At 34.7% G+C, this 16648-nt stretch overlaps 1 protein-coding gene across 8 annotated transcripts in view; it reads right to left on the bottom strand.

Moving 5' to 3' along the window:
• The window catches only part of TASP1 (taspase 1), a 317844-nt gene that overhangs the window by 83568 nt on the left and 217628 nt on the right, over nt 1–16648 (bottom strand). For 6 of the 8 annotated variants that reach the window (XR_013364862.1, XM_077872192.1, XM_077872190.1 and 3 more), the window contains one exon: nt 14965–15038. Coding sequence is in view for 5 of the 8 variants with exons in the window: in XM_077872192.1 (XP_077728318.1) it covers nt 14965–15038 (74 nt within the window). In the remaining 3 variants the exon portion in view is untranslated. Of the gene's footprint in view, nt 1–657; nt 743–10411; nt 10511–14964; nt 15039–16648 lie in introns of those variants that run through there. The other 2 variants (XR_013364861.1, XM_077872193.1) reach the window with 2 other exon arrangements.

Here is a 16648-nt window from a genome sequence, read left to right as displayed (position 1 = left end):
ATAGAGGTACAGACTGCCAGTTACAAAATGTCATGGGGATGAAAAGTACAGCATAGAGAGCATAGTCAATAATACTGTAATATACTGATCATACACATTTCATAATATACAAAATTGCTGAATTACTATATGGTACACCTAAAACTAATTTAATATTATACATCAACTATATCACCATTATAAATTTTCAAAAAACAAGAAAAAATTCCTTTCATCATTTGTCCTCTGCTTTATAACCAAAAGAAAGAAAACAGCATTCTGCAATCATTACTCACTGTGGGTAATGAGGGCAATCATTCTTAAGACAGTTGTCTCAGTTACATGCCATGGTTTCATGTCCTGTGGGCAAACAGTCTGCCTTGGGAAGGTACATATTTATCTAAAATGTTAGGTACTGAAAGGTAAAAAGATAACACTAATGTTCAACTCACACTTGATGTGAACTATGTAGACTGATGACTATGTAACTATGTAAAGGTAGACAAAGCAGTGTTTTCATATTGCTATAACAACAACAACAAGAACAACAAAAGCTTATTCATTTCACCTCAACATCCAGTGTTTACAAGTCCACATAATAGACACATTTATCTTTGCAAAGATCTAACCCTACACCATGATTAAAATGAGATTTACTTAGATAAATATGGTTAATACCTCTGAGGAGATTTATGCTCTTGCCAACATGGTGAATTCTCTCCTGTTTATTCTTTTTATTGCTTTGGAGCAATGTCAATGAATCCTTTGGAAGAAATTGATGGCATAAGACTTATTAGGCAAAAATAAAATCACTGATTACTTTTAAAAATAAACTTGAGGCTGAGGAGACTTCAGTCTCAAAGTTTGTTTTTCACACATTTAGTTTTAGACAGTCTTCTCCTGTTTTCCAAAGGACTTTCTAAATAGACCTAACAGGATCCTCCTGGCAGTCTTAACAGCATGGAAAAGAAATGCAATTTTCTATATTTGAAATTCTGGGCAAGCATGAAAGGTACAAATAAAATCACTGATTATCCACTTTTTCTTGTGTTCCATAAGTGCATCTGTCAAACTTAGCTGTCTGAGATGTTTTCTCAGTACACAGCTTGTTGGTGGGACTTAATTTACCACCCTGAGGCAGTTGGCTTCCTGCCAGGGATCAGGTTCCTTCAGTTATCAGGCTCCTTCAAGATGGGGGCAGTTAAAATTTGGTTTAGACTAAGGCCAACTTGTATCTAGGTGATCTTCATAAATCTAACATATGGCCCAATAAATCCAGTGACTGGATGCCACTGGGTACTATCATGGAGCTCTTTTAAGGAATTCATGAGCAATATTCTCCTAAGGGTTCCACTGTCTAGGGCTCAGTAGAATCAGTCTTAGCCTGTATGTTCAAGGTTCACACAAGAGAAATTCAACAGTAGCTAGTAGCAACATTTTCCCCTCTTTTAAAAGAAGAATTATTCAGGTAGATGAGCTTAAGAGAAAAGCTACAAGCAAGTCTTAGAGTAAATAAAAAAAAAAAAAACTGAAGTTGTGATGCTATCAAGCTGGCAGATCTCTAGTCAAACTGCTTTTGGAAAGGGCATTACTGTCAGGTTAGCTTGAACCTCAGGATTGAAGGATGTGTGTGCGTGTTCTTGTCACTTTAAACAGTTTTTTTGTTTTTCTGGGATTACTGAATTCACTTGTCAGTTGGTTTATATTTATGAGTTGGAGTTACATTTTGTTAAATGGAATAACCACTACCATCTCCACCAGAGATGCAGGATGAAAATCTAGGAGGTACTGCTCTTGTCATAGACAATGTAAATGGCACCTTTGGGAGTATCATCATGTAAAGAAGTCTTTGGAGCTGTGCAATGTGAAGGCTCTGAAATAGTATCTACAACTTTTGCTAGCACCACCTCCTCCTACCACTACCACCACCACCATCAACCATCATTTATGTAGCTCTGTTAAATACACTTCAGTTATATTATCCAACTAATTTTCAGGACGCTATGAGAGCATTACTAGTATTCTCACTTCAAATATCAGGAAACCAAGGATCAGAGTTGTAACTTGCCCCAGGTTATAAAAAAGCAGGGGCTCCAAAGTCTGGCTAACTGCAAAGCCCATTCTCTTAATCATTATAGCAACTGCCTCTTAAAGACAGGCCTGCTTATACCTTTCCTTGGGCTTTAAAAAAAAAAATAGAGGTTTGATTCAGATTTGATAAAATGTAGAGATGTTAAGTAAATCGTTTGATGACTTTTGACCATTTTTATACCTATGAAACTGAAACCAAACCTATACAGAAAATTTTCACACAAGCTATATTTCTATTACATCCCAAATTCCCTTGTACTTCTTTTCTTGAAGGAACCATTTTCGGATTTCTTTCATCTGGCATACTTTATATAAATTGAATAATTCACAAAGTAGTCTTTTGTGTCTGGCTGTATTCATTCAATGTAATGTTTTTAGTTTATCTGTTTAAAGGTATAGAAAAGAATTTTTTTTAATTTTTTTTTTAATTTTTATTTATTTATGATAGTCACAGAGAGAGAGAGAGAGAGAGAGAGAGAGAGGCAGACACACAGGCAGAGGGAGAAGCAGGCTCCATGCACCGGGAGCCTGATGTGGGATTCGATCCCGGGTCTCCAGGATCACGCCCTGGGCCAAAGGCAGGCGCCAAACTGCTGCGCCACCCAGGGATCCCGGTATAGAAAAGAATTTATTTAGCTTGTGAGGATTTACTTTCACAATGGTACAAACTCTTGGCACTGAAGACCTTCATAAAGTTTTATAAATTGCTTTAATTAGGTAAATATCTAGGTTGATATTATGAGGCTATCAGATATTGTTAGAAAAAGTTAATAGTCACCAGGATTTGCATACATAATCACATAATGATAAAATAAACCAAAGAACATGACTTTTAATACCTCTCAAAACAATAAACTTCATCAAACATTTATTCTGAGGACATAGCACCTGATCTCTGAATTTTTTTTTTTCATTTTGTACTTTCTGACATTTTCCCTGAAGATAGGTTATAAATAGTCTTTCTCATTCTCTCTCCAGTCTCAATAACCCAAAGTCCCTTGTTTTACTTTGGTTATACTATTATCGTTTAGAGAATAAACATTTACATAGCAAATTATACGTGTGAATGAAAAAAATGTTAAAGGATTACAAATAATAGGGTAATTATTTCACTGATCCTCATCCAATTTCAGAAAGATTATTTCCCTAAAGCAGCAATTCTGTCTGATAAAACTCTTCCCATTTCTAAACACGGTGAGAAAAAGTGAAATTATGGAAAACTTATGATAGGTTATTAGACATTGTGTGCTTTAACAGTTCAACACTGGCAATACTTGATAATCAGGAGTAAACTCCTAGACTTAATATTTTAAAATGTATACTTTAATAAATATAAAGTACATAAACAATTAGGTAAGCTTGTTGAAGAAGCTGACCAAAATAAATTAGAAGATACTGGGATCCATCTACATTTTCTGTCTTTCATTTTTTACAGATTATTTTATTAAGGTGGTTGAATGTACACTATATTTTTTGTCATTTTGCAAGTCCTTCACTGTGAAGACAAATTCTTTTATCTCGTAACAATAACAGCAGCCACATTACTAGTGATTATTCCAGACTGCCACGTTGGATACATTCAATTTCTTCTTCTTCTTCTTTTTTTTTTTCATTCAATTTCTTCTTAAGACACAAGTTTCCATCTGAATTTCTGAGGCAATGTTTTTATAAATCCTGCAGTGTCTTATGAACCCTGCTACATCAGCAACATCAGCAAATCTGGTGACTTATTTCTTTAGAATGTTGTGCAATTGCAGAAGAGAGAGTGGTATTCCTATTGATCCCAAAGCTTCTGATATTATTGGGTTTCACCAAAGACTGCCTTTATTATAGTAGTTTTTGGGGAGTCTCAAAATCAGTTAAGATTTCTAACTTTGGTATTTTTTAAAGTTGATTTTTACAATTCTATGTCCTTTGCATTTCCATAGAAATTTTGAAATCAGCTTGTCAATTTCTTATTTTAAAAACTACAGGAATTTTTATTGGGATTATTTTGAACCTATGGATGAATCTGGAAAGAATGGATATCTTAACGTTACTGAGTCTCAATCTGTGAACATGTATATTTCTCCATTTACTTAGGTTTTCTTTTATTTCTCTTAGCAAGGCTTTGTAGTTTTCAAAGGACAGGTCTTGCACATCATTTGTAGAATCATTCCATGTCATCTGAGAATAATTACAGTTTTTAATTCTTTTCCAAATTTGTCTTTTATTTCTTTTACTTGCTTTATTGTACTGGTTAGGAATTCCAGTAAAATACTGGATAGAAGTAATGAGCGGACCTTCTCTCTGCCTGTTCTGAATGTTAGAAAGAGTCCAGCATTTTACAAATTAGTATACTTTTAACTGCAGGTTTTTGGTAGATGCCTTTTATCAAATTCAGGTTCTTATCAGATTTCTGGTATAGCAAGGACTTTTATCATGAACGGAAGTTAAAATGATCATATGATATCTATCTAGATGATCATATGGTTTTTCTCATTTATTTTGGTTAATACAGTAAATTACATTGTTTGATATTTTTAACAGATTTGTTGAGATATTTTAACAGATTTGTTCATTTACTATAAAACTCACCATTTAAGTAAGTATTCAATTTAGTACTTTTCTTGCATTTGCAAAGTTGTACAGCTCCAATTCCAGGACACTTTTATCACCTCAAAAAGAAACTGTACCCATTAGCACTCACTCTCACACTCTCCTCCCCCACCAGCCCTGGCAACCACTAACCTACATTCTGTCACATTTTATTTATCCATTCATCAGTTGATGGGTATTTATTTCCACTTTGTAGCTAGTATGAATAATGCTGCTAATTTTTTGTGTGGTTATAGTTGCAATTCTTTGGTTATATATCTAGGAGTAGAATTGCTGGGTTATACAGTAACTCTAGGCTTAACTTTTTTTTTTTTTTTTTATTGCTTCTACAAGCAGAAGATACTGAATTTTGTATCTTCATTTCCTACCTGCTCTTCCTAAATTCGTAATTCTGAGAATTTAAGAGTTGAGCTCCTTGGATTTTCTAGGTTTACATCATATCACAAAGATATTGGTGCTTTTTTTTTTTCTGTTCCTTTCTTTTCAGAAGTTATACCTCTTGTTTCTTTCTTTTGCTGAAGGATTACTTATTTTAGAGAGAGAGTGCAAGTTGGGGGAGGAGCAGAGGAGGGGTAAAGGGAGAGAAAGAAAGAGAGAGAGAGAATCCTCAAGCAGACTCTCCACTGAGTGCAGAGCCCATCACACGGCTTGATCCCAGCACTCTGAGATCATGACCCAAGCCGAAATCAAAAGTTTGGTACTCAATCAACTGAGCCACCCAGGCGCCCCTATACCTCTTGTTTCTATTTTATGTTCATTATATTGGTCTGAATATTCAGAAGAGTTTCATAGTAGTAGTGATACTCTGATAGATTGAACTTTTTAAGGAAGTGTCCAACTGTTTTCCAAAGTGGCTATACCATGTTACATTCCCACCAGAAATAAATGAAGGTTAGGTATACTATCAACACTTGCTATTGTTCTTCTTTTTGGTTATAGCCATCTTGGTGGATGTGAAGTGGCAACTACTTGTAGTTTTGATTTGCATTGCCCTAATGACTACTGATGTTGTGCATCTTTTCATGTACTAATTGGCTATTTATATATCCTTCTTTGCAAAAATGTCTATTTAAATCCCTTGCCCTTTTTTTTTTTGTCTTTTTACTGTTGAATTGAAAGAGTTGTTCATATATTTTGAATACAAATCCCTTGCTAAATACATTTTTTCCCTATTCTGTGGGTTATCTCTTCACTTCTTGATGGTGTCCTTTGAAGCACAAAAGTTACTAATTTTGATGACATTCTATTTATCTAATTTTTTTTTTTCTGTTACTTTTGGGGCCACAGTGTGAGGGAAAAAAAAAAACATTGCTTAATCTAAAGTCATTAAGATTTACTCCTGATTTCTTGTAAGAAATGCAGTTTTAGCTCTTATATTTTGGTCTCTGATCCATTCTGAGTTAATGTTTACAAATGGTGTGAAATAAGGGTTCGACTTCATTCTTTTGCATATGGATCTATCCAGGTTTTGGGATCAACTGTTGTCATTAATTGGTTTTTAAATGTTAATTCAACTGGACATTCCTGGGAAAAAGAATTTACTTGGTATGTATATATGGTATGAGTGTGTGCACACATATTATTCCTAGATTTTTAATCCTAAATTAATAATTAACTTATTGTTATAGACCATGATCCCGCAAGGGTCCTCCTTGTCAAAGACAGCCTAGAGAGGATGGCAATGAGGAAAATAAGGAAAATCAAGAAGAGACCCAAGGTCAGCAGCCACCTCAACGTTGGTACCATTGCAACTTAAGTTACTGACAGAAAACCCTAAACCACAAGATGGCAAAGAGAAAAAAGCAGCTGATCCACCAGCTGAGAATTTATCTGCTCCCTAGAATTTATAAGCAGGCTGGGGCTGGTAAATGCCTACTTACCACCTCTATCATCATCCAGTTTAGTCATCCAACATGATGAAGATGAAATGAAGATGAAATTCCAGCAACAAGAAATGAACAACAGATTGGAGCTGAAGACCTTAAGGGCTTGCTTTTTGTCCATTGACCAGATAGACAGAACTATGTACATTATCTATGCAGCATGGGGTTTTTATTATTTTTACCTAAAGACATCTCTTTGTGGTAACAACAAACATGTTTTTTTTTTTTTTTTTTTTTTTTTTTTTTTTAAAGCCTGTTTTTTTCTCAATACACCTTTAAAGGTTTTTAAATTGTTTCATATTTGGTCAAGTTGAGATTTTTAAGAACCTCATTTTTAATTTGTAATAAAAGTTTACAACTTGATTTTTTTTCAAAAAAAGTCAACAAATGGCAAGTACTATGTTTATGAGAGATATTAGTCTGTAGTTTTCCTTGCTTGTAACATATTTGTCAAATTTTGATACCGAGGTTACCCTCCCATCATAAAATGAATTGGAAAGCATTTCCCCTGTCTTGTTTTTCCAAGAGAATTGTTGAAAGATTGTATTATTTCTTCCTTAAATGTCTAATATAACATATCAGTGAAACCATCTGGGCGTCAAGTTTTCTTTGTAAGAAGATTTTAATTATAACAATTTCTTAAATATACATATGCTTTTTCCCAATTTTCTGTTAGATTTCCTAAATTGGGCTTTTTTCAAGGAATTAATGGATTTCACCTAAAGCTACTGAATACATTATAATAAAGTTGTTCATTGTATCACCTTATTATCCATTTAATATCTGTAGGATCTATGATTCCACACTAAAATTCTCCTTTTATTCTTGATATTGTAATTTGTATTATTTTCTCTTTCTGACCATTCTTTCTAAGGTTATGACAATTTTATTAACTTTTTTCAAAGAACAAATCTCTGGCTTTGTTGATTTTTCTCTATTTTTAATTTTGTTATTTTTTTTTACTTTTATCTTGATTATTTCATATTTATTCTCCTTAAAGCTTAAGATGAAAATTTAACTCATTTATTTAAACTTTCCACTCTAAGCATTTAAAGTTATACTTTTATTTTTAATGTCTCATTGTGTCCTATAAATTCTGACATATTATTTCCATTATCATTCCATTTGAAATAATTTCGGATTTCTTTTGGTGAGTATTCCTTATGAACTTGAAAAGAATAACTTGTTGAGTGTGGTAACTATAAATATCACTTAGGTCAAGCTGGACCATAGTGTTGTTCATATATTAACTAATTCTTATTCTACTTATTACTGAGAGAGGGATGTTAAAATTTCCAACTATATTGTAGATTTGTCTGTTCCTCCCCTCAATTTTTTGCTTCCTCTATAAGGTACATACACCTTTTGAATTTTTATGTCTTCTTGATGAATTGGCCATATTATCAATATGAAATGTCTTGCTTTATCTCATAATGTTTCCTATGTCTGATATTAATATAGCCACACCAACTTTCTTATGCTTGGTGTTGGCACATACATTTTTTTCCCACACTTTTACTGTCAATTTTGTCTAAGTCTATTTCATGTGCATTTCTTATAAACACTATATAGTTGGGTCTTCTGAGTTTTTATTCAATATGAAAATCTCTGTCTTTTAAATTGAGTATTTTAGTTTATTCATATTTAATGTAATTATGGATATAATTGAGTTTAACTCTTTCAGTATTTGTTTTCTATTTGTCTAAAATGTTCTTTATTTTTCTGTTCCTCTTTTCCAACCTATTTTTTTGGTTGAGTATTCTGTAGTATACTTTCTTACATGTCTCGTACTGTTTTTTTTGTTATGTTTAAATTTGTTATTCTAGAAATTAAAGAAGCATCCTTATCTCAAACTACACTCAAATATTAACATACTGTCTTACTTTACAGCTATATAATTTCAAATGCACATATTTTAGACCACTTGTCAAGTTCCACAGGTCACTCTTTTAAGTTTCTCAAATTCATTTTCCTCTTTGTGCTTAAGTTTGGGCAGTTTATACCAACTGGTTTTCAAGTTTACTAATCATATTTTCCACCCAGATCTCCTGTTAAGCTTATCAAATAAGTTCTTTGTTTCTGATATTGTATTTTTCAGTTATACCATTTCTATTTATTATTTCTTTTATCATAATTATTTTATAGTCTTTCTCCACTAATTCCAATATCCAGGTCATAAGCTTCTGCTGACTGAGTTTCTTTTTCTTCAGAGGATTCATAAATTTTTTATGATTTATTTATTTACTTTTAAAGAGAGAGAGAATAGGGGGAAGGGCAGAGGGAGAGAGAGAGAATACTGACTACCCCCAATAAGTAGGGAGCCCAATGCAGGGACAGTTCGAGGATCGTAAGATCATGACCTGAGCTGAAATCAAGAGTTGGCTGAACCACCCAGGTGCCCCAGAGGACTCATGATTTTTATTGTAGGACAGACATTGCACGTAAAAGAACAGTAAATTATATTTAAAATAGATAATACTTATCCTAAGAAAATGGCAAACTCCCTTCCTCTAAGTTAGGACTCTGAGTCAGTCTAATCTCTAGGTGAGCTGGTTCTGGGCTTTGTGGAAGTTTTAGATTTAGTTCACTATTCTGAGGTCTGGATCAGGAATTTCCCTTATGCAAGGTCTGGGATTTGGGCCCTGATGAGACTCCAAAGATTTCTCTGTGTCTTATAATCCTGCTGCCGGTAATCTAATCATGGGAGATTTATCATTGTTTATTGTGCAGTCACCAGATTTCTGGGTTGCTTAGGTTTCTCTTGGCTCTGAAAACCTCCCCCAGCTTCCCATGCCATGACATATTTCTTCACTCTGTTGCCCAGGCACTAGCATTCAATAGTATGCTGCCTTGCCCTTGAAAGTCCTGTATACCTTGTAGGAATAAGGAGGAGGGTTTCTTCTCATTTCTTTTCTTTATTCCAGCCTTATCTTGTAATTGCCTTGCACTTGATAAAGGGCCACTATACATCAGGGAGAGGTCTCTCAGTTCTCCTTCCTTACCTCCAGTCTTTCTTTGGCTACTGTCATGTACTTGGTGCAAATCCTACACACCTTGATTAATCACTCTCAGCTCTTTGCCATGCTCCTAAGCCCTTGGTGTGCTCATTTAGTGAAGGGTTCATAGAGAAGAACTGGTGGTGGGTGCAAGACTTACCCTGTGACTGGGGCTTCTTAATATTTTAATCTGTCATACCAGCTCACATAAGGCTACAAATAGTTCATTAAAAGTTTGTCTGGCTTCTCTTTATATTTTTCTATGACGGTTTTACTCCTCTTCCTACTGTTGTGCCAGAAATAAATCAGTTAAGAGTTTATTTATTTTTTCCCCTAAAAGTCTCTTTCTAGGACTTAGTTTGTTAAGGTTTTTCTAGCATATTCATAGCTTTTTTGGGTGATTTTTTAAATTTATGATTTTATAGTTCATCCAGCTCATTCTCATTGTTGGGAGTAGGAGTAAAAGTCTCTTCAACTTAATTTAGAGAGGGAATGTCTTTCTCAATTTCTTTGATAACTTCTTCTTGTCTACCTTTCATTTTATATGTGTCTTCCTCCTACGATTTTATTAGAGAAGTAAGTTAAGCCTAACAAAAAACTCTCAGGAATCCCATCTGTTCTATCCTTTCTAAATAAATGTTTACTGAGATTTTTTTTTTTTAAGCCTGAGACACTATCTTCAAAAAAAAAAAAAAAAATGAAACATGCTAGATACTACACTGAGATTGTAAAAATTCTACTGAAAACTGAATCACAGCATAACTGCTTATGTAATCTGGAATGTAGAATTTAGGACTTTGCAGACTGGAGGCAAGCATCCAGGGGTAACAGGTCATAATATATACAAATATCTATAATACATACAATATATCCATAATACACCAAGGACTTCATAGAATCCAGTCATCTGTATTTAGAGAGATAGATCCATAATATACCAAGGACTTCATAGAATCCAGTCATCTGTATTTAGAGAGAGAGATTTTCTTTGTTGTTATCATACTTTATCCCAGGAAGGACTGAAGGCATAGTAAGGTATTCTTATTCTCATTCTACAGATGAGACCTCTCAGATCCCAAGAGGCAGAGTGAACACACCAAGTATGAATTATGGAGGAAGAACCCAAGCTCCAACCGCCTGGCACTGAACTCATTCCAACACTTACTCACTTCAAAACAAATTGAATGTACCATAATATCCAAACGTGATACATTTTTAAATTTTTCTATACAAAAATAATTTCAAAATTAAAGAATAGTTCAAGGAACAGCCATACTTACTGTACTCAGGTTCACCTATCGATGACATTTTGTTCCATTACTTTGCAATTTGCTATCTAACCATCCATCCATCCACATATTTTTTTCTGAACCATCAAGAAGATACTGTAATATTATGGTCCTGTATCCCCAGATACTTCAGTGTGTATTTTCTAAGAGTGGGGATATTTGTTTCTATACCACAGTACAGTTATAATAAACAAATTAAACAATGATACAATACTTTTTTACTATCTATATTCCAATTTTGTAAATTGACCTAGCATTTGTAACATTTCCCCCCTCCCATATAAGATCCAGTCTAGGATCAAATATTGCATTTAGTTGCCAATACTCTAGTATTTAATCTGGAGCATTTCCCTCAGCCTTTGTCTTTTATGACATTGACAGTTTTTGAAGAATATAGTCCCTTTTTTCTTTCCTCATAGAATGTTCCTCATTTTAGATTTGTCTGATGTTTCCTTGTGATTAGATTTAGGTTATACACTTCCAGATGGAATACTACAAAAGTGATATTGTGTCTTTCTCACGTTATCACATCCAGAGGCACATGATGTCCATCTGCTCCTCACTGGTCACGTTAATTTTGATCACAAGGTCAAGCTGTTGCCTGGTTTCCCCATTATATATTTATTATTTTTCTCTGCAACTAATAAGAAATCTGTGAGGAGACACATTAAGACCATAAAATAGCCTGCTCTTCCTCAAGAATGAATTTTTATGGGCAGCCCGGGTGGCTTGGAGGTTTAGCACTGCCTTTCAGCCCAAGGCCTGATCCTGGAGACCCAGAATCGAGTCCCACATCAGGCTCCCTGCATGGAGCCTGCTTCTCCCTCTGGCTGTGTCTCTGCCTCTCTCTCTCTCTCTCTCTCTCTCGTCTCTCATGAATAAATAAATAAAATCTTAAAAAAAAAGAATGAATTTTTATAACAGTAGTTTCACTATTGTTATAAAAAGTGACCTCTACATAGTAAAAGAAACCTAGGTTTCACTTATTACACTTGAATAAGTTCCATGCCAGTTTTAACACCTGTTTTATTACAGTAGTCCATGCACATTGGGTGTTTATTAAAAATTGTTCATTACTATCTGGGTAGGACATAGGCAATCTGATTTTTAAATGCAACTGGTATCAATGCCCTAATTTTGGTTTAATAAAAAAAAAAAAACCTCTTTAACTTATGCTACAGAATGTTTAGAAATTAAATGATATAATTGAAAGGATGTTCTATAAAAAAGAGAAGAAAGAAATTTATAAAGAGCCTACCTCTATTTATTCAAATTGCATGTGGATTTTTGTTACAATAATATTTATTATCCAGCATTTTTAAAGCAGTACTATTCTGAGGTGAGCTTAACTTCAAGGCTTTGGACTGAACATAGCTGGCTTATGTAAAATGTTCTATTGGCTAGGTGGCTTTAGTTTCTGTGTTTGGTAACAAGAAGACCATATTTTTAAAAAAGGAAAGGAAAGGAAAAAAGACTTTTTAGAAATAGTTTTTAAATTTAAAAAATGTGTGCATTTTGTTGTTGTTTGGTTGTGGGGTTTATAAAGATGCCTTCTTTCACATTTGCTACCAAAGATCTCAACATCATGTGAGAGCATGTTTCACAAACCAGTCATCATGCTGAAAGGGCATGCCATTAATTCAACAATTTTTTCATAAAAATCAGGAAATCAGAGGAGTAGGCTGAAAGCTTACTTTCTTTAAACTTTGCTATCGCCCTTTTCCCTTTTGAGCCCAGCTTCTCATTTATAACACTGTCTTACTTGCAATACAATAAAATTCCAGCCTTTATGACAGAAAAGATGGGTTTTTTTGATCAACAGAATTCAGCAGCCAAAGCATTAGTGTTTTTTGTTTTGTTTTGTTTTGTTTTTTCTTTCTTTTTTCTTTCTGGAAAGCATTTGTAGCCACAGGGCTCAAAGGAGGAAGAAAGGGAGCAGGATTAACTCTCTGCAAGGAAGGTCAAAAACATAACTTACAAGTGAGGCCAGAGGAGCAGCTGTATCTGTTGGCCCAATCAAGACTACCAGCTGGAGAATTTACCAGCAATATGAAAACCACGTCCACCAGATGTCAAGCAATGCAACTATAGGCCAAATATCTTTGGGCTCGGTGCGAGACTCTCCATTCTCTTTACTGCTCATATTTCATGTTAAATAGTAAGGTGTCTTCCACAGACAACCAGCAGGGATAAGTAGAACATTTCCACACAAAGGACTTAATAACATGGTGGTATCCCCATAAGACTGGCTTCAATACTTAGGTCTAGCTCATACATGTTCTTTTGTTAAAAAGCAATTTTAGCTCAGAATCAATATGTAAAAGGTGAGAGAAACTTAAAACCTTGTAAGCCATTACTGTGGCTTATCAAGCTTATTCTATATTTGGGAATGGTTTTGTTATTGGGAAGAAAAGAATGTTCTGAAAATACTTATTTGAATAACCATTTTCTACTCTTTCTTTAAACCTATGCTGTTCAATATGATAGCTATTTCATCACATGTGGCTATCTAAATTAAAACTAAGTAATTTAAATTAGGTTTAAACTAATTTAAAATTCTGTTCCTTAGGCATACTAGCCATATTTCAGGTGCTCAATAGCCACATGTGACTAGTGACTATCCTACTGGACAACACAATATAAATATAAAACATTTCAGTCATCACACAAAATTCTATTAGGTAATAGTACTCTCAAGTCAAAAAATCATCTTTTTTTTTTTTTTTTTTTAAGAGAGAGAGAGAGAAAACAAGCACAACTGGGTGCAGGGGAGGGTGAGGAGTGGAGGGAGAGAGAGAATCTTAAGCAGTCCTCCAAGCTCAGCACAGAGCCTGACACAAGGCTTGAACTACGAACATGAGTTGCTGACCTGAGCTGAAATCAAGGGTCAGATACTTAACAGACTGACCGCCCAGGCGCCCCTCAAAAGTCACCTTTAAAACAAGCAACTATAATTTTCTTCTGTATATACTATGAAACAAAGCAATCTCTGTGCCTTCTCTTATGAAATAAATCTACTAGTGGAATATGATTATTGTACTAGATGAAGGTAACACAAAGAGGAAGAGAACTCAGCTGAATACTGTTACAAATAAAAGCCAATCTTTTTCTGATGAAATGCTCTTATACACTCTACTCACAGAAGCCTTGTGATGTTACTGGCTTGCTGGATAATATGGAGGCCAGACTGGATCCATTAGTTAAATGACAAATAAATAAGCAATACATTGACATGTATCCTTAATTTGTCACATGTATCCTTGATTTGTTAATGATTCAATCTATATCAGACATTTATATCATAAGGTTCCTTACTTTTATTTCCAAATGTGCAAAATAAATTATATCCTTTAGAAGAGGCTACCCAACTACATAGCTTTGCAATTGAGGCACTTTAATACCAAGTAAACATCATATGCCACAGCTGTTTCTAAAAATTTTATGAACAAGAAGAACATGAGGCCAATATAAACTAAAATCCATAAATTATATTTCTTACTTCCAGACTCACCCATTGTGGATACAGGGAAACCAAGAAACACATGAATAGCTGCATATGTCTGTGTGACTGTTGTGACTCACTGAGGGACACATGCCGCAGGCGTATGCCACAGAAGGCATAGACTGTTGACTCTGCCCACAAGGACACCATGCCAGGGTGCGCCAGAACACACCAGAGCACTAGAGAAGTCATATGTGCAAGCACCTCAGCTAATTCCACCCTCACACATGCAGGATGCTGTCTAGGCACTTGGCTTTACCTGTTTCCTTGATCTATTCCAATGCTCCTGCAAAACCACCCAGCCCTATCAGCCCATCAACTCTCTTCCCATTTTCTCTTCCCAATTCCCAGTTTCTGCTTTTCTAGCTATTCACAATGAATGAGGAAGAACAAGATGAAAAACAAAGGGGAGGTAGTGTTTCCTAATCTCTGCTCTGTCATCAAAAGCTAAAAAGATCTGCTGTTTTTCTTTGGGATCATTAATTCTTCTTAATCAAGGTCTCTTAAAGATCACAGAGCTACTGCCCAACAGAGGCTGAAAAAATACATTTCTATCAACCTTACTGGTTAGAGGTTCATGCAACCGCTGCAAGGTTTTCAGGTTATGCCCCAATTTTCCCACTTACCTTGGCTTTCCCATCCTGGGCTGACATATATCCAACACACATGCTCTCTGTCGTGTGGCTCCACAGAAATTCCACTGCCATGGAAGAGAACACAAATAGGCACATTCAGATCACAGATGGAAAATAAATCTTTGCTTTTTAATAGAACAGTTAAAGATAGCTTTATATTTTAACACACTTAGTTCCCTACTTTCCATTTGGTCCTTCATAAATGTCAAGATGATTTAGTACTCAAAACTGTGTAATGCCATTTACTGTGAAATGAAAAATGTATTTCTTTCTTGTCAAAACTTATGATTATTACATGTAAAATAAATGCTCTTCTGTTTGAAACTTGTAACCTTAAACACACACATGCACCACACACTCATACATACAGTACACAATGATTTAGCACATGTAATATTCCATAACGTAGTTTCCTTTAATACACACACACACACAAACACACACACACACAGTTTTGGTTTCTAAATACCATTATCCATGAAAAGGAACCAGGATTCCTTGGAGAACGTTCATTCCAGGGCTGGGGCAGAGAAAATATAAAATGAATCTGGAACATCTTACTGTGCCAGAAAGTAAGGAAGTGCTCAAAGAATGATGACAACTTAACAAAATGACCCAGACATCAGACTGAAGGGGCTCTCACTGGCCAAATCAGTGACAATCTAAGTATCAAAATAAATAATGATAGTAATGAATTATCACTACTGAATAAGAACCAAAAAGCCCATACTAATGCAAATAAATAAATGAATAAATAAACGGGGGAGAAGAGAAAGCTCTTCCTTGAAGCAGAATGCCAACTAATACAGAAGAAATAACAAGTTAGAAAACCATCATGGTTGCTAAAACTAGTAGGTGCCAATTTGAAGAAAAGCAAGCTATTTACATAGTCTCAAAGTATCTTTCCATAAAATTCTTACTAAATGTAAAAGGGGAAAGTATAAGTTCACTGTGGAGAAACCAATGAACCTCCATCCCTCCTTAATCAAATGATCAAAACTCACATCACCAATTAAGGGAAAATCAACACCACATGCCTCCTGGTAAGATACCACACGACACATCACCATTTCTGTGGTACTTCTGCCCAAACTGCAGAACCAAAATTGCTTGAGGAAATACCACACAAGTCTGATACAGGAACACTACTAAATAACTGGTTTGAACTCTTCAAAAATGTTAAAGTCAAAACATACAAAGGAAGTTGAGAAACTGTTCCCATTTAAAGGAGATATGACAACTAAATGTAATGTGCTATCCTGCACTGGTCTAGGAGTAGAGGATGTCATAATGATGTTATTGAGACAATTGACGATTTTAAAAAGAGACTACGGATTAGATAATGCTGTATCACTATTAAATTTTATGATTTTTATAATTGTACTGTAATTATTTAGAAGCATGGCTTGTCCTTAAGATATATACACTGAAGAATTAGGAGTAAAGATAGCTAACATCCATCTTGCCTTCAAATAGTTCAGGGGAAAAAATGCACACTTCAGTGTATGTGTGTGTGTGTGTGTGTGTGTAGAGGGAAGAAAGGAGAAGGAAGGACTAAGGATAGAAAAACAAATGGGGGAAAATAAAAACAACGGGTGAATCTGGGTAAAAAGCTATTCTTGCAACTTTTCTGTAAGTTTGAAATTATACTTTAATAAAAAGTTACAAAAAGAAA

This window comes from Canis aureus, chromosome 26 (assembly GCF_053574225.1).
Source record: "Canis aureus isolate CA01 chromosome 26, VMU_Caureus_v.1.0, whole genome shotgun sequence".
Lineage (NCBI taxonomy): Eukaryota > Metazoa > Chordata > Mammalia > Carnivora > Canidae > Canis > Canis aureus.
This window is presented reverse-complemented; position numbering and strand designations above follow the sequence as displayed.